The 22,318-nt window shown below is 43.5% G+C and overlaps 1 protein-coding gene across 1 annotated transcript in view; it reads right to left on the bottom strand.

Moving 5' to 3' along the window:
• LOC122810606 (SAP domain containing ribonucleoprotein) overlaps positions 1 to 22,318 on the bottom strand; it is a 1,802,793-nt gene that overhangs the window by 673,221 nt on the left and 1,107,254 nt on the right. Inside the window, exon 11 of the mRNA XM_044082182.1 lies at positions 1,895 to 1,920. Coding sequence (XP_043938117.1) covers positions 1,895 to 1,920 — 26 coding nt within the window. The remainder of the gene's footprint in view (positions 1 to 1,894; positions 1,921 to 22,318) is intronic.

Raw genomic sequence — 22,318 nt, 5'->3', positions numbered from 1 at the left:
CCTCTGACACAGTCTCCCACTCACTACTAATTAACAAGCTATCTAACCTCAACTTCTCCCCTAATACTGTGGTATGGTTTGAAAGCTATCTCAAAGACAAACTCTAGTCTGTTAAATGGGAAACTGCCTTATCTTCTCCTCTACAAATAAAAATGGGTGTCCCTCAAGGATCCATTTTAGGACCATTGCTATTCAGTATCTTCACAAACTTACTCTACACCTCCTGCCAACTCTTCTCCATTATACAATATGCTGATGACTCTACTGTTTTAACTATAACTAACTCACTCAGAACTCATAACAGCAACCCAGTCAACACTGAACTCTGTAGAAACATAGCTCTCCAACAACCAACTCATACTCAACCCTAAAAATACAAAGCTCCCACTCTTCCTACCTAAATCAGCAAATCAAATTAAGACCTCCTTTACCATCCATTCACTCAATAACACCCCAATCATACCTGAATCAAGCTTCAAAACTGCTAGGCATCACTACTGATGACCAGCTCAAATTTGATCTCCACAAAAATAACTGCATCAGGAAAACCCACCAGAAGCTAGGACTGCTTTACAGAAATAAATTCCTTACTCAGGAATCACAAATATCCCTCACCCATGCCCATCTTCTTCCCTGCTTAACATACTGCTTCCAAATTTTTAAACTCCACACTTAACTGCTAGACTTCAGACTACATACCACAAAATAGCTAGATTTGCAACCCAACAACCCCACAGATCTCACGGTCTCTCACTAAAACACTTAAATTGGCTAGAACTGCCTCAACTCCTCCTTCTCTCTCAGCACCAAACTATACATGCAATCCTATATCAGCCATCCTTTTGTCCAGCCTTACACCTTATCTTCCATTATGCTCCCTCAAGAAACCTCCGTAGCTCTTCTCAAGAACTTCTAAAAAATTTATAAGCCTAAATCTAAAGCAGGTCAAAACGTATACAGCCACCACCCCTCAATGGAATGGAACAAGCTACCTCTTGAAATTCGAACACAGACTCATCCGAAAAAGTTTAAGCTAGCACTAAAAGAACATCTTACCAAAAAGTGGATCTGCCAATGCTCAAACCCTCCTTGAAAACTCTCCTTCTACACTTTCCCACTCATTAAACTCCTCTCTGAATAAACTTCATGTAAATGTTCACAAAATGTATTTTTTTTGGATTTTTTACCTTTATTTGTTGAACTACTATCTTGTCACTTATATTTTAACCATTCTAAACCAATTTTGCTGTAACTCCACTTGTAAAACATTTGTGAAAATCTACTACTCTACTATGTATGTACTGAAGCTTTTTCACCACTTTTTTTTTTTAAACCTGCAACTTGTACCATATGGTTAAGTATGTGCTGGAGCTTTTATCCCCGGGCCTCTGCTGGAAAAGGGCTTCGGCTCAGCCAGACATCCCCGGTCAACAAATGTAAAATAAAAAATAAAATAAATGAATAAACTAAACCATGACACTAAATACAAAGTTTGAATTCAGGATGATATTTTGCTGTTGAAGTCAAAATAAAACAGTTATTAAAAGTAAAGGAAACATGCCCATGGGTGTACTGAACTTGGTCATATTTCACAATCAGTACATTTGCGGAAAATAGAGCAACAAATTAAACAAGAATCACTGATTTTTAGCATCCATACAAGTTTATTTATTGTACTTACTAACACTGCTTTATTTGTTTTAAAGGGGAGACAAGTTAGTTTTCTTCCAGGCTTAAACAGCACATACTCATACAAGAAAGAGGATCATACTCAAAGATGAGAAAAATCAGTACAGCAAAAGTATCACTCTGGTGGCAGTCAAAGTATTTGAATGTATAGATGAAGACAACTTCTAACAGAAAAAACAGGGAACTGGTAACATAAAAGACTTACCATAGACTTTGTGTCTGTAGAAGTACCTAAAAAATTATAAAACAGTCAATGTCTACCAATTGTGCATGGCTACATCATACATTAAAATACCAGTCCAGCATTTTCTTTAGTTAACTCAATTAAAAAAGTGCATTACAGAACTATTATACCTCCAGGTAGAAGAAAGTTATTACTTACCACGAATTTAGATGGTCACTGCTGCAGTAATAACTCTTTGGGAGGACTCCCAAAGTCATGGAATGGGAGGTTGAAGATGAAACTAGGCCAAAGCTATGAGGCCCTGGAAGATTGCATCGACAAACCCAGCACTAGCTCAAGGGAAGAGAGGATAAGGCTGTAGTGCTTGGCAAATGTATGAACAGAGAAACTAGCTGCCTCAAGGATTTCTTTGATGAACGCATATGCGAGGGCAACTGTAGTACCTTTGGTTCTAGATAAATGTGTTCTAATTTGTAGTGGCACCAATTTCGCATTGTGTCTGTAGCAAAATTTGATACAGTTAGAGAGAAACTTGGAAAAGTAAAGTTGTGTGCACTTACCGTAGATGTTAGGGTGTATTCACTGTTGCAGTCATTACATCTGGGTAATCTGCTGGCAGGTTGCCCTCAGCTGGCCTGATTAACAAAGTCTTTGGTCCTGCATCGGTTGCTGTCCCTTCTTCCATGACATCAGGTCGTCAGGGATATGAAACATGCAGCAGACGTCATTACATCAGTTTTTCTTGCCCCAGATGTCAGGTGCCCCCCAAATGGGGAGCAAAATATATATAAGTAAATAAAAACACAAAAGTATACCTCCAAACAAAAGCAAATACACCAAAAAGGCTTTTAAGCATAGTAAAAGAAAGTAGAGGTATAGTAAGAGAAAAAACAGGGGGCTGGAGGGAGGGTAACCAGGACTGCAACAGTGAATACACTCGAACATCTACATTTATGGTAAGCGTACACAACTGTACTATGATCTTCGTGTTTCACTGTTGCAGCCATTACATTTGGGTAGATTCCCAAAGCTATGGTTGGGAGGATGGATTTATACAGCATTAGGACTAGCTATAAGGCCCTGCAACACAGCAGTGGCAAAGCCAGCTCTGGATTTAGAGAAAATCGATAAGTGATGATGCCTGGTGAAAGTATGAACTGAACTCCAGGTAGCAGCTTCTAGAATATCCCTGGTAGGAACACCTCTGAGAAAGGCTGTAGAAGTAGATGCAGCCCTGGTGGAATGAGATCTGATCCCCTGGGGGATAGGTTTTCCATGTTGCTTATAGCAGAAATGAATACAATGGCTTATCCATTTAAAAATGGTTTGTTTCTGAAATAGCCTTCCCCTCTGCCCCTGCAGCAAATGCTACCAGCAGTTGTTCAGATTTTCTTTGAGATTTAGTCCTGTCCAAGTAGAATCTAAGTTGTCTATGTACATCCAATGAATGCAGAATCCGCTCCACCTTGTTCTGTGGATTTGGAAAGAAAGTTGGAAAATGAATGGACTGATTAAGAGCCACACTGGATACCACCTTGGGCATGAAGGATGGATTGGTCCTGAGTGACACTCTATCCGCATGAAAGGCCTGTAATTCAGATATCCTTTTAGCTGAAGTGACTGCTAGAAGGAAGGCTATTTTCCATGAAAGAAATTTTAAGTCTGCAGTAGCAGCTGGCTCAAAAGGAGGTAAAGTGAGTTTCTCCAATACAAAGTTAAGGTCCCAGGCAGGGGTTAGAGCTCTCCTGGGTGGTCTCAAGTTTTTGGTCCCTCTGAGATACTGCTTTAGCAGAGGGTGAGAGAAGATGGGGGGTGGGGGTGTTCTGTGTTGTAATGAGCTGAAATGGCTGAGGCATGGATTTTTATGGAAGAAAAAGACAGGCCCTTGTGAAGCATCTCAGTTAAGTATTGCAAAATCTGAGGTAAATTGGGCGCTGCTGTGCTCATCCCTTGAGACTGATTCCAGGCACAGAATCTTTTCCATTTGTCAGGATAAGATTTTCTAGTACTAGGTCTTCTCGCCTCCAAAATGACATCCATCACAGGTTTGCTGAGGGATGCTAAGGGAGAATTTAAATGACTAGCCAAGCTGCAAGATTCAATGTTTGGAGCGGGGGGTGCAGAATCTGGTTCTCCTGCTGAGACAGTAAGGAAGGTGTCCGAGGCATGTGCCATGGAGAAATTTGTGACACTGCATAGGAGTGGGTACCAGTGTTGGCGAGGCCAGTCTGGAGCAAGCAAAATCATTTTTGGTTGGTCCTGTTTGACTTTCAGAAGAACTTTGGAGAGCAGAGGCAGAGGGGGGAAAGGCATAGAGACAGGTTTTTCCAGCTGAAGGACAGAGCATCCACTTTCCAGGTTTTTTTGTGAGGAGTTCTTGTGCAAAATTTGTCCAACTGGTAGTTCTGGGGTGAGGCAAAAAGATCTATGTCTGGACTCCCCCATTTGTGTGTCAACATGTTGAAAATCCATGGTTCCAGTTTCCATTCATGTGGGTCCATTAGATTTCTGCTTAGTTCGTCTACCAGAATATTCAGCTTTCCTGGCAGGAATTGAGTTTGTAGTTGTACTTGGTAGCTCAAGGCCGTGTTCCACAATGCCATGTCCAGTCTGCAGAAGGGGTAGGAATGTGTACCCCCCCCTGCTTGTTTATGTACCACATAACCGTGGTGTCAGTCTTTGCCATTAGTTGTCCTGGCTAGACATCTCCAGCAGCTGGAGAGACCACAAAGGTACCCAACCAAGAGGATTACTGGCTTCAAACAGTTGCCCTATGCAGCACGATTGAAAAAGCTAAGACTGTTCTCTGTTGCATACCGCTTTCTCAGAGGCGATCTCTGTCTAACGTACAGAGCCATGTCCAACCCAGAATGGTTGAACATGCTACATCTTAGCAAAACCAAATCTACTCGAGCTACATGCTCTAGGGATATAAACCTCAACACAACAATGAATAGAACATGCTGGAGGGATAGATTCCCTTCGCAGAAACTTCCCTTACTAGGGAGCAGGGTCCCAATCTGCATAAGACAGAGCCCCTCACTATCACTCTTCAAGAGGAACCTTGAGGAGTGGATGGGTAACAGAAAGTTCACACTGGGGATCACACCAACAGCACTACTAGATAGGGGACAAGGGTACTAGCTGCTAGTACAAGGGTCTAGGGAACTACTAAAGGGGTGGTGAATACCGCACAATGTGGCTAGGCTAATATACGCCTTTGGGCAAATAGCCCAGTACCAACCTATGAACCTAAGGTAGTCCTTGAAGGCTGTCAGTGCATTCTGTACAGCTAGCATTTCTTTTTGATTGATATGAAGGTGCATTTGAGTTGGGCTCCATTTGCCCTGAATGCACTTCCCTGCCAGATGAGCCCCCCATGCATAGTCTGATGAGTCTGTAGTTAGGGTTTGGGTGGCAGGGGGTGGTGTGAATGGCAGTCCCTTGTTTTGGTGGCAGGCCTCTGCCCACCATAGGAACTCTAGGCGCAGGCAAAGTATGATAGGAATCATTGTTTCCAGGCTGTGACAATGTTGACTCCATAAACTTTTCAAGTACCACTGAAGTTTCCTCATATGCAGTCTTGCATATGGAATTAGAAGAATGCAGGAGGTCATGAACCCCAAGGCTTACAGTATTTGCCTTGCAGATAGTACGGTTTTTGTGGCCACCTGTTTGAAGTAAGTCACCAAATGAATTTGCTTTTCTGGCGTAAGGAAAGCCATTTGGGCAGTTGTATTCAAGCCTGCACCCAGGAATGTAATTTTTTGAGAGGGTACCAGTTGTAAGTTCTTTACGTTTATGGTGTACCCTAGACAAGTTAGAACCCTTTTTACAAACGCCAGATGTTTTAGAAGAATGGCCAAGTATGGATATATTTGAATATTTCTTTGCCTGCAAAATGCAATTACTGGAGCCAGGCACTTTGTGAATACCATGGGCGCAGTAGACAAGCCAAAGGGCAGTGCAGAGAACTGATAATGCAAGTAGCCTGCTTTGGATCGTAGGTATCTTCTGCAAGATTCCCTGATTGGGATATGCAGGTACGCCTCTTAAATCTAGAGATGCCAACCAGGCATCCTTGCCTAGCATAGGAAGTAACTGGTGAAGAGTCAGCATCTTGAATTTTGGAATGTCCAGAAAGGTGTTTAGAGTAGACAGGTCCAGAATTGGACGCCATGATTTGTCTTTTCTGGGTACCAGAAAAAGTCTGGAACAGAAACCTTGTCCCTTTTCTTCTCCTGGTACTAGTTGAATAGCCCCCATGTTTAGGAGGGAAAAGTACTTGTTTCTGAGCCTCTGCCCAATGATTTGGGGGCAGGTCTGGCCACCCATTTGGAGTTGGCAACATGTGGAAATTAAATCTGTATCCTTGGGACACTATTTAAAACCCATTTGTCCTGCATTATAAGTTGCCAGTTTTTTGCATGAAGAGCCAGTTTCCCCCCCAAAGGGGTGGCTACGAGGTAAGTGCTTGGTAATTTTAAAGGAAAGTCATTGAGACTGTTTACCATAGGGTGGTGTCTTGTTATTTCCAGATTTGGAAGTGGAAGCACCCCATTGCTTAGTTCTGAAAGTCCCTTGGGACTGAAACCTGATGCTTTTGGAGTGTCTGGGTTTGGCCTGAGAGGCTCTGGAAGGAGCTGGAAAGGACCAGTTCTTAGTAGGCCAGTGCCTACAAAATCTTGGAGGTTGTACTTGTAAGAAATCTTTCACAGTTTGCATAGATTTAGCTTTATCTTCCATCTTTTTTAGAACTTCTTCAGCCTTACTGCCAAACAGACTGTCTTGCTGCAAAGGATCATCCAACAGTTTTGCTTTAACATGATCAGGAAGAGATTGCTCCTTAAGCCAAGCATGCCTTCTAAGCACAAACCCAGTAACAGCAGCCCTGCAAGACGCCTCTAAAGAATCAAAAAGTACAGTTTTGTACCTACCATAAATGTAGATGTTCGAAGATCCACATTGCTGCAGTCCTAACACTTGGGTAGTCCGCTGTCCCTCGGTCGGCCCGAATATCAGAGTATAAGGCTGACGTCTGTCAAGGCGCATTTGACTGACATCAGAACGTCAGGGTACAAATGCGCATGACCGACGTCATATCCTCAGTCTTTTCTTGCCCCAGATGTCAGAAGACCCTAAAAAGAAAGGTCAAAACCCATAGACAACAACTAAACAACCAACCAGCCTAACACCAAAAATATGTACAATATATACAATATAAACAATATACACAATATACCTCAGATTGATAACCCAAGCCACACAACCACCTCAAACTACAGAGGGGAAGGAGGGAGGGTAAATTGGACTGCAGCAATGTGGATCTTCGAACATCTACATTTATGGTAGGTACAAAACTGTACTATGTTCTTCATCTCACATTGCTGCAGTCCTAACACTTGGGTAGAATCCCAAAGCAGAGGTAAGGGAGGATGGCTAAACTATAATGAAGCAGGAGCTGCCAAAATGCCCTGCAACACAGCAGTGGCAAAACCAGCCCTGGATTTAGAGTACAGTGGAAGGTGGTAATGCCTAGAGAAGGTATGCACTGAACTCCAAGTGGCTGCCTCCAAAATATCCTTAGTTGCCACCCCCCTCAAAAAATCTGTTGAAGTGGCAGTAGCCCTAGTGGAATGAGGCCTAATCCCAGCTGGAATGTCTTTGCCATGATGGGAATAACAGAAAGCAATGCAAAATCCAATCCACTTAGAAATAGTTTGTTTTGACACGGGCTTGCCCTGAGAGCACACAGCAAAAGAAACTAATAACTGCTGAGATTGTCTGAACCCTTTAGTTCTGTCCAAATAATATTGCAACTGCCTGTGTACATCTAAAGTGTGCAAAATCTTTTCCCCTTTATTTTGGGGATTTGCATAAAAAGTAGGCAAATGAATAGTTTGGTTTAAAGCCACACTAGAAACCACTTTAGGCATAAAGGAAGGATTAGTACGTAAAGATACCCTATCCTTATGGAAAATTAAGAAAGGCTCAACTGCCATAAGGGCCTGCAATTCAGAAACCCTTCTTGCAGAGGTAATGGCCAACAAAAAAGCAGTCTTCCATGACAAATATTTCAACTCAGCAGTAGCTGCAGGCTCAAAAGGTTGTAGAGTGAGTTTCTCCAACACAAAATTGAGATCCCAAGCAGGAGTAGGAGCTCTACGCGGGGCTCTTATATTCTTTGCCCCTCGAAGAAATTGCTTGAACAAAGGATGAGAAAACAATGGTGGGTCACAGTCGTAGTGAGCTGAAATTGCTGCAGCATGAATCTTAATAGAAGAGAAGGACAAACCTTTGTCCAATAACTCAGTAAGATATTGAAGAGCCACACTTAAAATCAGGCTCCAAAACATCCAAATCCTTAGCTGCACTCCAAAACAAAAATCTCTTCCATTTATCTGCGTACACTTTTCTGGTACTAGGCCGTCTAGCTTCCAAAATCACATTCAAAACTTGTTGTGGAAGTTGAGACCCTCTATGGTTTAAAACAGAATATGCCAGGCTGTTAGGTGAAGAGAGTGAAGTTTGACATTGAGCAAATGACTGTCCTCCTGGGACAACAGATGTGGAATCAAAGGTAAAGGCCATGGAGGCTTCCGTACTAGACTTCTCAGTAATGGGTACCAGTGCTGTCGAGGCCAATCTGGAGCTATCAAAATCATCCTTGGCTTGTCCTGTCTGACCTTCAGAAGTACCTTTGGGAGGAGAGGCAGAGGTGGAAAGGCATACACATGAAGATTTTTCCAACTGAAAGAAAGAGCATCCACTTTCCAAGCTGTGGGATGAAACCTTTTCGTGCAAAACTTTGGCAGCTGATGGTTTAGTGGGGAAGCGAACAGATCTATGTCTGGACTTCCCCAGGACACTGTCAATTTCTGAAATACATGAAGATCCAGTTTCCATTCATGGGGATCCATGATTTGTCTGCTTAACACATCTGCTAAGGAGTTCTGTGCTCCCGGCAGAAACCTTGCCTGAAGACTTAGTTGTAAACTGAGAGCAGTCTCCCCCAAAATCATTGCTTGCCTGCATAGAGGATAAGAATGTGTTCCCCCTTGCTTGTTGATGTACCACATGACAGTTGTGTTGTCTGTTAGAATCAACACCTGCCCTGGAAGAAGTAAATCCTTGAAAGCTATTAATGCAAACTGGACTGCTAACATCTCCTTCAAGTTGATATGTAGATGCTGTAGTCTGACAGGCCACTTGTCTTGTATCCACTTTCCATTTAGATGAGCTCCCCAAGCTTTGTCTGAGGCATCTGTCGTTAAAATTTGACTCGCCTCTAGCCGGGTCACAGAGAGTCCCTTGTTTAGGTGACATTCCTGAGCCCACCACAAAAATTCCTTTTGAATGCAAGGTATTATTTGAATGACAGTGTCCAGATCCTGGCAGTGCTGTGTCCATACATTTTTGAGATACCATTGCAGCTTCCTCATATGCAGTTTGGCATTGGGAAGCACCAGAATACAAGATGCCATGAACCCTAAGGCTTGAAGGACTGTCCTTGCAGTCAGCCCGGACTGAAGAGATAGATGATGGAAGTAAAGGGAAAGATTCAATTGTTTGTCCGGGGTTAGAAAGGCCATCTGAGATGCTGTATTCAGTCTTACACCCAGAAAGCACATGTCTTGAGAGGGTACTAGACTGGACTTTATTTCGTTCACAGAATACCCCAGGCATCTTAGCACTGCTATCACATATTCCAAATGACAAAGATGCTCGTCCCTTCCTTGAGCCAGAATCAGGCAATCGTCCAAATAAGGATAGATTTGTATTCCTTTTAGCCTGAAGAAAGCTATCACTGGAGCCAGAACTTTCGTAAATACTCTGGGCGCAGTAGATAAGCCAAAGGGCAATGCAGAGAACTGATAGTGCGAAGTCCCAGTCCGAAAACGCAGATACTTCCTGCAACTTAGCCTGATAGGTACATGAAGATAAGCCTCCTTGAGATCCAAGGTTACCATCCAGTGATCCTTGCCCAGCAGAGGTAAAAGCTGTTGTAACGTCAACATTTTGAACTTGGGAATGTCCAGACAAGTGTTGAGGATAGATAAATCCAAAATTGGTCTCCACGTGTTCCCCTTTTTTGGTACAAGGAACAGGCGAGAATAAAAACCTAGGCCCCTTTCTGACATAGGAACCGGCTGTATGGCCCCTATTTGGAGTAACAGAGAAATTTGCTTGTGAGCCTCTATTCTTTGTTGAGGAGGAATGTCTGGCATGCCTTTGAAAGGAGGCAAGGTATGGAAATAAAACCTGTAACCGTGATGTATGATATCCAATACCCATCTGTCTTGGGTAATCAAACTCCAATTTTCTTTGAAAAGTGCCAACCTTCCTCCCAAAGGTGCTGCCAGGCGAGAAGGTTCTGGCAGCTGAAAAGGTAGGCATTGGGTCTGTTTACGAAAGGACTGACCCCTGCCCTCACCAAGACTGTGCAGGAGAACTCCCTGTTCTAGGCCTGAAAGAGCCCTGACCTCTGCCCCTGCTACGTCTAGATCTACCCCTAGACTGGGAATCATAAGAAGGATACGTCCACCCCTTAGTAGGCCAATTTCTACTAAACTTTGGAGGCTGAACCTGCAAAAAATCTTTAACAGTCTGCATAGACTTAGCCTTGTCTTCCATTTTCTTTAAAACTGCCTCAACAGGAGAACCAAACAAGACATCAGATTGCAAAGGGGCATCCAAAATCCTAGTTTTAACATGGTCAGATAAATTTTGATCCCTCAGCCAGGCATGCCTGCGAAGAACTGACCCAGTAGCAGCCACCCTAGATGAGGCCTGTACAGCATCAAAACCACATTGCAAAGAATGCTTACCCACCTGTTCAGAAACATGTACTAAATCTTGTAACTCTTTACAATCAATACCTTCCGCCAGAGCATCAACCTTAGATTTCAACTGTGAAAGGAGATAATTTTGATATTTCAACATGTGAAACTGGCAATTCAAAGCTCTCATGGCTAGAGTGGAAGAAGTATAAACTTTCTTTCCCCATCTATCCAAGGCCCTGGCCTCTTTATCTGCAGGAACCGGATTCTTGACAACGGAAGCCTTAACACCCTTAGGCCCCTGGCTAACAGTTTCTGGGTCCGCCCTAGGACTCTTAAAAAGATACTTATGAGCTTCAGGCACCCTGTAATACCTATCTGGTTTAACAGGAGCAGGAGGCAAAGAATCAGGATTAAGAGAAGCCTCAGCAAACACATCTTCCACCACATTCAGAACAGGAGGTATAGCCAAAGGCCTATGCTGGGGTAAAAACAAAAATTCCCTAAGCCTTTTCCTGGAATCAGAGAAGTCCTGACCTTCCCATTTAAAATGCTCTCTCATGGAGTGTAGGGTCTCTGAAAAAGAAAAATCCTCAGGAGGAGAAGCAGAAGGAGTAGAATCATCCACATCAGAATCAGAATAATGAGAATACTCCTGCAAGTCTTCAGCCGAAGACTCAGACACATCCGAAGCCTGCTCATAATCCCCCAACACTGGTTCCATCCTAGGCCTCTTATCAGGAGGGGGCATAGAGCCTCTAATTAAAGAAATTAAATCCTCTGCCATTTTAAGCATGTGGTTCTTGGGCACAGAACTTGAAGAACTAGGAGTGATACCCACAGAAGCTAAACTAGACCTGCCTCTAGGAGAAGCCTTGGAAGCAGAAAAAGAGGGCCTAGACACCTTAGGAAGGGAGGGGAGTACAGTTACCTGAGAAGCCCCTATAGCCTGACCTGCCTCCTGGGAGGCCACATCCTGTAAAATCAAAGTTTCTCCCTGGGACTCCAGAGAGGCCTCCGTCGGAACCACCGGTTCCCACTGACGCCCCTAAAGAACCGGCGTCCGGTTCGGACGACTCCTCTAACCTAGGTTTAACTGCCTTGTCCTTGCGCTTCTTTGAGGAAGCCGGCGTCGGAACATCCGACGGCATATTGTAATTGCACCGCTTCCCAAAGACCAACCTGGCACAATCTAACCTTCGCTTTATAGTGCGTTTATTAAACCTAGCACAAAAGCGACAACCAACAACGTCGTGCTCAGGTCCCAAACAAGGTATACACAAATTATGGTAATCCCTATGCGGTATCTGTTTCCCACAAGAAATACAGTTATTCACTTTTTCTGACATCCGGTAAACCACTGAGGCAAGAAAAAAACAAAATATTCCCCAATGGGGTACTTAACCAACTCTGACTTCGGTCTGAAACTCCAAAATTTCAGAACGCCGAACGGCACTTGCAACACTGCTTCTGCATCGGACCATGCGGCAAAAAAGACTGAGGATATGACGTCGGTCATGCGCATTTGTACCCTGACGTTCTGATGTCAGTCAAATGCGCCTTGACAGACGTCAGCCTTATACTCTGATATTCGGGCCGACCGAGGGACAGCGGACTACCCAAGTGTTAGGACTGCAGCAATGTGAGATGAACATCCACATTGCAAAGTATGTTTTCCAACTTGTGCAGCTGAATGCAATAAATCCTGTAAATTTTTATTCTCCACACAGTCAGACATCATCATTTTCTGTTTAAGCAGTCCCATGATATGCTGTTGATATTTTAGCATATGGAATTGACAGTTTAAAGCCCCGATTGCCAAGGTTGCAGAAGTATAAACCTTTTTACCCCATCTATCCAGCACCCTGGAGTCTCCATCAGAAGGGGTAGGATTTTTAGCAGTAGAAGCCTTAATGCCCTTGGGCCCCTGAGAAATGGTTTCAGGGTCCACAACAGGATTTTTGAAAAGGAATTTGTGGGACTCAGGAACCCTGTAGTATCTGTCTGGCTTACTAGGGGCCGGAGGCAAGGAATCAGGGGCCATACTGGATTCCGAAAACACATCAACAACGTCTAGCACAGGAGGTATAGCCAGAGGTCTATGCTGAGGAAGAAGGAAATCCCTAAGCCTCTTTTTGGATTCAGAAAAATCCTGACTTTCACAGTGGAAATGCTCCCTTAAGGTATGCAAAGTTTCCCCAAAAGAGAAATCCTCTGGGGGAGAAGCAGAGGGAATGGAATCCTCTGCATCAGAGTCCTCATAAGTAGGAATGGACAAATCCAGGTCATTAGAAGAGTCAGAAGAAACAGAGTCTTGTTCAGAAGATTCATAGTCAAGTTCAGCCCTAGGCCTCTTAGAAGGAGGGGGTTGACTACCCCTGATTAGAGTACTTAAATCTTCAGCCATTTTGATCATTTGTTTTTTAGGCATAGGGGCCTGAACATGTGGCCTGAGCGTCGTTTTTTTTTTTAGACATAAATCGAGATTTAGGCTTTAGTATAAAAGGTGGAGTCTGTTTATACCAGAGTCTGTAGGCCTAAATACACCCTCAGAAGCCGGTGCCTGCACAGAGCCTCTGGACCCATCCAAGGTAGACATATCCGGGGGTTCCATAGGTGAAGCAACTCTAGGCATACCGGACTTCGAATGGGTCTCAGTAGAGGCCTGCGAATCAGTAGTAGCAGGTATAAGGGGCGGCGAAAGCACCTCACTGAGTACTGGCGACTGGCTTAAGAGAAGCGTCGTCGGCAGTTTTGGACCTCAACGGCTTGTCTCTTTTTCTTTGCGTTTTTTCAGTATTACAGTAGTTGGATAGCTAACTGACATAATTTCAGGATAATTAAACAGAGAACTGAAATATTTTGAAGCAAAAATGTACCGACGACTGATTGTTTTCTGCTTTATTTAGTCAGCTCACTGACAGCAGGATACGTTCATGGTCAGGGCCTAGGCAAGGAATACAGTACAAATGAAAATCCTTATGAGGTATTTGCTTCCCACAAGTAATACAATTATTAACTTTTACTGACATCGGGGTAAGGAGCAAGAAAAAGTTTCCCCAATGGGGTACTTAGCTTTTAGTTGAAGACTTCGGTTCTGAAACTCGAAAACAAAAATTTCAGGAGTCTGCCGACCGGCGCTCACAAACTGCTTCTTCGGGCACTGCGCGGCAAGAAAGACTGATGTAATGGTATCGGATGCATGTTTTATACCCCTGACGACCTGATGTCATGGAAGAAAGGACAGCAACCGAAGCAGGACCCAAGACTTTGTTAATCAGGCCAACTGAGGTCAACCTGCCAGCAGATTACCCAAATGTAATGACTGCAACAGTGAATCATGAACAGGCTGTTTGCTTAACTAGTACTCCCAATTTATTAGATGAAAAGGCCACAGTTTGACTTCCTCTAATGTTGTCTTGTCCAAGTAATACTGGAGCTGCCTAAGCATGTCCAACATATAATGGGGTCTCTCTAACCTTTATTTTGTGGATTTTGGAAAAAGCAAGGATGTGTATGGCTTGATAGAGAGATTTCAGTGACCATCTTAGGCATAAAGGATGGGGTGGTTCTCAGAGATGCTTTGTCCATGTGGAATCCAAGAAAGGGTTCTTTACATATCAGAGCGTACAACCAAGATTCTCCCAGCTAAGGTAATGTCGACTAACAATGCAGTTTTTCATGTTAAGAACTTTATATCTGCAAGTACTGCTGGTTCAAAGACTGGAACAGTAAGCTTCTCCAAAACAAAGTTGATACCTAATGAAACAGGGATTGGAAGTATGAGTCAGGAAAGCACTTTTTCTTGGGGGAGGGAAGGCTATCTGCTTGTCTAGGTCTAAAAGCACTCTTACGTAAGTTAAATTCAGTGAAGGGGAGCAGATTTAACTTTATACTAAGGCAGAATCACAGACTTGACGGGCAGTCCCTGGTTAAGTGAAGGGATGCTTCCAATTCTTTTATATACTGTGCCTGAATTATGCAGCCGTCCAGAAATGGGTAGATATGGATGCCCATTGCCCTGCAGTAGGCAACAACTGGAGCCAAACATGTTGTAAAGACTCTGGAAGGAGCAGACAAGTCAAAGGACAATGCACTGAGCCGTTAACGATTTCCACCTGCTCTGAAGCAGAGGTACCCTCCTGTGAAGTTTTGCTACAGGGATATGGAAGTAAATGTCCTTTAGATCTAGACTAACCATGTAAAGCCTGGTGAGAAAGCATTGGCAGGAGTTTAAGGGTTAACATTTTCAATTTAGGGACCCATACAAACCTATTTAGCTTTAATAAGTCGAGTATTTGTCTCCAAATATCCTCTTTTCTTACCAGGAAAAGCCTTGAATAGCACCCTGTGTAATTTCTCTTTCACAGGGACTGGTTCTGTGGAGCCCTGGTCTAGTAACAGGTTGAAATGCACCTGAGCCTTCTTTTTGTTGATCCCTTGGAATTGAGGGAATGCTTGCGGGTTTTGGGATGAGACACTGTAGTTTGCATCCTGACTTTATGACATAGTGGACAATAAAGAAAACAGTTCCCTAGTGGGGTATTTAACTTTAGTGCAGTTCTAAACTGCCTGGCTTCAGGCAAACTGACACTACAAAGCTGTATTATGCTTAACTGTCATAAAAGAACTTAGAAAATGGTGTTGGCGACCCTTATACCCAGACATCCTGATGTTGGAAGACTGGGCATCCACCCAATCTAATGAACATTTGCTAAGCAACAATTCTTCCAGCTCTTCAGCCAGTCTTAGCTTATAGGGTGAACTTGGCCCCAAATCTGAGCTATGCCAACTCTTCAGATCTTGTTATACCCCAAAATTGAAAACACTTCCTTCTCACCAAAACTAGTACAGACACAAACACAATATTTATGAAAAATATAGGGAGTCTGTCCTGCAGCAACATTCATTTCAAAAATGCAGCTTTATAATGAATAACTTCCACAGCTATAGCACCTTATTTTGAGATGCCATGGCTACTGGACAACAAAGAACACAGTCCTGGTGCAGCACAGAAATCCAATAGAGAGAAGATCAAATGAAACTGAAAGCCTGGTCTTCAAGAAAGCCACAAAGAAGGATTTCTAGAGCTATAGGTGTAATGTGCAATGTTTGGTGAATGACTGTGTGGACTCTGGGCACAGCCTACATGGAGTTTACATGTTAGCTCAATGGTGTGCTGTGCGCAGCAGCTCGCATTGTATATCAATCAAAAGGGGTGCATCCAAGCTAGGTTTTGTGGCTAGCAACAGTATTATGCATCTGAGCAGTAATTTGAAACATGCAGTGTGTAAGCCATTCTATGTCATTGGCCTTAAAATGTGTAAGGATATTAAGTAGAAATAATATATGCAGTTGCCCAAAAATGAAGGACAGGTTGGGTGTGAAGGAACGCAACCTGTGACTTGTGTGCTACTTACCTACATTTCCAACCTTACATCTAACACTTTGTAGATGTCACTTGCCACAAGCACTGGAAGTAAGGTAGCTTGCAGTGCTGTTGTGTTTTCCTTCTCCCAAACAATAATCAGTCATAGCTGCAAACCATTAAAATCAAACACTTGGGGAGTGGCTGCACTATGTTTACTTCCCTACACAGATCCAATGTTTTGGGGATACAGCAATTCTAACGAGTTCACACCTCATTTGCATCTTCACTGTGCTGACAGCTCTGAATCTACACCATATAAAAAAGGCAACCATGCAGCTAGGCAAACTGATGGTAAGGAGACTGGTTTATGTGGAGAAGAGTGAAGATACACTATTACTTTGGGATGTATCTACACAGAGTATTAAACTTCAGAAGGTATGCTTCCATTTGTTCAGCTACATACTGCATATGCTGGAATGTATTTAAAAAAATTCCGAATCAAAGGATTTTACACTTATTTGTATGCATTACTTAGAAGTGTACTGATGGCATGGGCATGTTTGCAAAGCCATTTCAGAGGAATACATGATTGCCAAAATACTTGAAAAAAGGAATGCACTATGATAAATATGTGCAAATGTTTCAGGGACAGGTCCTCTGATAGAACATTTTGCTAACAAACCATCTCTGAAATGCTAAATGTGCCATTTTAATGTTCTTTTTTGGGGGGCGGGCAAAGGTGAGTCATTGTTATAGCACAAACAAGGATATGTTGCTCTTGCTATACTCCTTGTTTTGCATTATACCTGTTACTTGTACTTCGCATCCGTATACTGTTGTATGTTTCTACTGGGGTTAATACTGACGGGCTACCTTTTCTGTTTTATCTGGAAACTAGTAATCCTTACTTATGTGACACTTGGGTGCATTATCCTTTTGTTGTCTTGTAGGATACCTAGGAGTATGCCACCCAGGTGTGTCAGTCCTCAGAGACACCCCTTCACTGATGCAGAGAACCAGGTCATAGTAAATGCCTTTAAACAACATGGTGCTTTTCTGCAGGAAAGCGGATGAGAGATGCAGCACTTAGGATGTAAATTTGGCAGCAGACAGTTGTTGATCTGAATGCCGTGGGTGACCACAGCAGGACATACGAGCAGGTGCACTACAGGACCACTGACATGATCACATCTGCACAGAAGAGAGCAGCTGCAGTGGGCCGTGACCAGATTGGTACCAGGGGAGGGCCTGCTATGGAACCACCATTAACACCCAATGAAGAGTTCCTGTCCAATATCAGGAATCCAGACAGCTCACAGGAAAGTGTAGTACGGCATGTTCTGGATGTGGGAGCAAGAGTGTCACAGACAGCAAGCACATCCCAGGATGGGTTTACAGGTAGGCTTTGCCATCTCAAACACTGAATACTGTTGTAGAATAAAAAACAATTGAAATCAATATGCTACTTCTGTATCACATGCATTGTTTATGCAGGGGGAATAAAGATTGATACAGTTATTAGCTTAGGTTTGAGTTGACAGCCAATGTCCTTGTTGACAGTATAGCTAAGGGACATATAAAGGGGTACAAGTATTACCACCAGAATTATTTAATTGTGATGATGTTGCCCTTACCTCTTGCTTAACTTCTTCCAGGCCCATCTAGCTTACAAAGGAGAGACTCGTCTGCAGATGGTAAGCCAGACGTTTTTATGTCAGTATTGATGAGCAATTGAAAGAACTATTTTAGTGTGTGATGTTGACACAGGCCTGTTGTGTGCATTGCTGCACTGTCTGTAATAGTGGCACCACTGTTAGTTTGTTAACATATATTGGCACGCAGTAATGTAGGTATTTAATATTGTCCTGTGTTTCTTGCTTTTTATCACAGGTGATCATGAAAGTGAAAGTGTGGGTCCTCTGCCAAATGATGTTAGTGTATCATCAGACTTTGATGATGACAGTGGCAAAACTTAGGCACAGTCAAGTGGTGCAAAGGTTGAATCTGACAACGAGGTTGACATACAGCCATTCCCTGCAATTCCATTAGACACAGCCAACAAGCCTACGTCTACCAATTCCAGTGACACCACAGATATTAGACAAGTGGAGGGCTAGGTCACTGATCAGGGAAGTGTGGTTACTGTGGTTTCAGTGCCTGTGGAGTCTGGCTGTAGCCAAAGTGTGGGCGAGGTGCCATGCAGAATGGTTGATGGGGGGGCTTGGAGGGAGCCTGTTGTCCCTCCTCCAACTGGTGCAGATCTCTCTTCCCATTCCTCTCAATGTATGTTTAGGGCTGTCATGAAGGTACAGGCACGTTCCTGTCAGTGTTCCAGACAAATCCTCAGGTTGTAGATGTGGCTCAGGCTGACACACATGAATGTCTCCACAGTGTTGCCGATTCCATGGATCGGGTAAAGAACAGGTTGGGAACATGGAGCGTCTGTGATGAAACTTCTGCTGGGAAAGGAACAGCATCCTCCTCGTGGGCATGGGTCAGCCACATCATCTGTCAGCCAATGTGGCTTTGCTAGATAATGCTCCCATAATGGCAGTACTTCGACTGCATAGCCCGTGAGTGTACTGTTCACACACATGGCAGGCCATGGGGTTGTGGTTCTGGGTATTCCCGTAAAGGGAGCTCATCCAGCAGACATCAGCCAAATTCAAGAAGCAGCAGCACATCTGATTGTAGGTGTGGACGTGCCAGTGAAACTCCGGGCAGAGACAGTTTTTGTAGTCGGGAACAACAATGATGAACTGCCACCTCTACCATCCACAGCTCCCACTTGTCTGACATATCAAGACATAGAGCCAGCACACAGCTTGGCTATGACCATGCAGACTTGCACATCAAATTCACATGGAGGACCCCTAAAGACACACACACACACACACACACACACACACACACACACACACACACACACACACATTTCATAGGTGTTTACTAGACTAACGACCACAAGTGTCTTTTTAAGTCTAGTCATGCATCCCAAATCTCTGATAAGTTCTGATACCCTTTCTCTGACAGGTTCTGATACCCTTGAAAAGTGTAACCATGGGCCTGGGAGATGAACCATTTGCAGGTTATCTGTTGGCATTAGAGACACAGGTGCCAAACCTGGGATGAATTTCCAGTTTCCCATTCAATTGTCCAAGTTGTACTTGAATTGGGTTAGGGAGGAACTCTGCTTCACATGGATGGGAAGTCTGCTCAATAGCTGGGGTAGTATCTGGGATACATACCTATCTCTCTAGCAAGTCCTATTTATATCACTGGGAAGGTTTAAGTCTTTAGAAGGGGTAATTCTGGTACTGTTTGTTTTGTGGATATGCAGGAGGTCCATCAGAGTGGGGTCTGACAATGCCAGGCATAGATCTCCCCTCAAAAGCCTGTAGGAGACAGAATACAGGGACAGGACCTTGAGGCGGTCTGCACAGGACAAATTACTTACGCCCTGTATTCTTTTAACAAGGAAACTCTGTGGACATTCCAGTTGTTAGACATGCCTGGTTAGGTACGTACCAAAGGGGGCACTGTACTTGATAGGTCAGATGAATGCTGAATACAGTGGAACAATGACTTCCTTGGACTTCAATGCCATACCTTTGCTTATAAGTTGCGCAACATAGAATGATTTCCTCACCACTGTAGACATGTGATGATCAAAGGATAGATTACTGTGCGTGTCCCTAAGTTCCTGACTACTGGGGTCAACTCTAAGGGGTGTATTGTCAATATGATAGTTACCAGGGATGGATGACTTCCCAAAGGATACTATTAGGCATTTCTTGGCATTTAGTTTTAGTCCATGGCTTTGACACCAGTTGTTTGTCTGTCGGCCTTTCCTGGAGAACATTTGTGTCAGTGTGAGATTCAATGACAGATCCTAATTTGCAATCATTTGCATATTTAATCAGCCAGAGACTGCTGACATTGGCCTTGACTTTTGAAAAAGTAAATGCCGAAAAAGAGTGGTCCAAGGACTGATCCCCGAGGGAATCTACTTGTGACTGGCGTTTGTAGAGGTGGACTCCACAATGGACGCCACAATTTTAACTTCCTGGGTCCTGTCTCTGAGCCAGTTGGCTATCCATCGGGTGACATATGGCTTTGCACCTAACCGCTTGAGTTTGCCAAGAATGCCAGAGTGGGGTATTGTGCCAAATGCCTTGGCTAGATCAAGGTAGGGTGAACGATTCTGCCCTCATCCATTGCTTTGGTGACCTTCTCAAAGAAGTCCACCAGGTTGAGAAGGCATGACCTGCCCTTGACAAAACCAAACTGGGTTGCATCCAGTGTCTGGAGGTTTACTATATCTCTACTGATCATCTCCATGACAATTCTTTCCATGGCTTTACATACAAGACTAGTGAGACTTATGGGTCTGTAGTTTCCAGGGTCTGTAGATGGCCCACCTTTGTGTAGAGGGATGACTGCTGCCTTTCACCACTCATGAGGCATCAAGCTTGTTAGGAGGCTACAGTTAAATAGTAATTACAGAGGCTCTGATAGGTCATGTCTCATGCTATTTAGAAGACATCCTGGGATATTGTCTGGGCCCAATGATGCAGTGTTCTTGGTCTCAGAGACAACATTAAGGACCTGTTCCTTAGTGATAGCAGGCAGAGTTGCATTTAATGATATTTCCTCAGAGAAGGTTGAGGGGGAGAGAGGAGGAAAGTTGGAGCTGAATTTATCAGCCAGAAGGTTTGCTACATCTTCTGGCTCAGTATAGGTGGCTCCATTTACAATGTGCTCTGCACACAATTGTGTATTGCCTTTGAGGTTGCAGACATAGCTAAAGAATACTTTTTGGCTGTCCTTGGCCTGGAAGGCCAAACTTATCTCAAATTTGGCTTTGGCAGACTATTTGTCCTCCGAGTTGTTTGTTTAGTTTGATGAAAATGCTTTTATCCTGCTGGGTTGCTGCACCTCCTAATTTTTGCCATGCTTTTCTTCCTCCTGTTATACATCAGATTGATTTTTGTGATTCCACCAGAGTGGTTTGTATTTTGAGTTACTTCTGTACTTCTTCCTGGTAGGTACAGCTGCCTTTGTGCAGTTATTAACATGCTTGTACAGGGTTTCTGTGAACAGTTCTGCATAGGTAGAAGTGTTCTCACTTGAAATTTTGCCAGGTTCTCACTTAATAGCAGGAGGTTAGCCTTAGAATAGTTCCTGAATATTGCCGGTTTAGCTGGGGGGTCCAGTTTTTTTTTTTTACTTCAAAGGAGACCATTTTGTGGTCTGACCTTACCAGGGATGACATAGTAGGGGGGGGTGCAGCAGCAGTCTCCCATATTAGTAAGGATCAGATCCAGTATGACTGCACCCCCTGGTTGGTGTACTGACTATCTGGTCCAGGGAGTTGTGTTTACAAAATCCAGGAATCTCTGTGCATGTATGTTTGATGTCGTACAGGATTCCCAGTTAATATTGGAGTAATTAAATACAGCCATGAATATGGTATTGGGTTGGATGGTTAGTGTTTCTAATAAGTTTAGATACATGGTATGGGTTTCCTGGGTCATAGAGGGGGACCTACAGCTTGCAAGGAAGTGGTATTGGAATTTACCTATGGTGGTTTGAACATGGAGCAGCTCAAGTGCATTGTCCTGTTTGACCAGCCTTGAAGTATATTTTATTTTGATGTAAATAGAGACACCACCACCTTTAGTCCCTCTGCCTGTGATGTAGCTGGTCTAAATGTGTAGAAAGCATTATAACCTTGCACTTTTGGTGTGCTCTCCACAGCTTTAAATCACTTCTCAGTGACTGCACAGACATCAGTAATTGTTAGGGTAGAGAGAGCTTCTAGGGAGTGGAGTTTTTTGTTTAGACTCCTAGCACTGCACAGTAATACCTTTAGATTTTCTTGGTTTTGATTTGCTATGTCGGAAGTACTTTCAGTTTGGCATTGCCTGAAAAAAATGAACTATGGGGGAAGACAATGTTTTAGCTAATATTCGAAAGCCTAGAGGGGAGAGGTGCAGAACATCCCTGGCAAAGCAACGTGGTCTGTTGACCATCTCCTTCCATGCTGACAAATATTGCACCCCCTTAGAATGGTACCAGAAAAGTACAGTTGTGTACACTTGCCATAAAAGTAGATGTTCGAGTGTATTCACTGTTGCAGTCATTACATTTGGGTTATCCTGCTGGCAGGTTGCCCTCAGTCGGCCTGAATTCCAAAGTCTTGGGTCCTGCATCGGCAGCTGTCGCCTCTTCCCTGAAGTCAGGTCATCAGGGGTATAAAATATGCAGCCAACACCATTTTCTTCAGTTTTT

This window comes from Protopterus annectens, chromosome 9.part0, assembly GCF_019279795.1.
Source record: "Protopterus annectens isolate FY-2018-M chromosome 9.part0, PAN1.0, whole genome shotgun sequence".
Classification (NCBI taxonomy): domain Eukaryota; kingdom Metazoa; phylum Chordata; order Ceratodontiformes; family Protopteridae; genus Protopterus; species Protopterus annectens.
The sequence above is the reverse complement of the archived record's forward strand: the minus strand, read 5'-3'. Positions and strand labels throughout refer to the sequence as shown.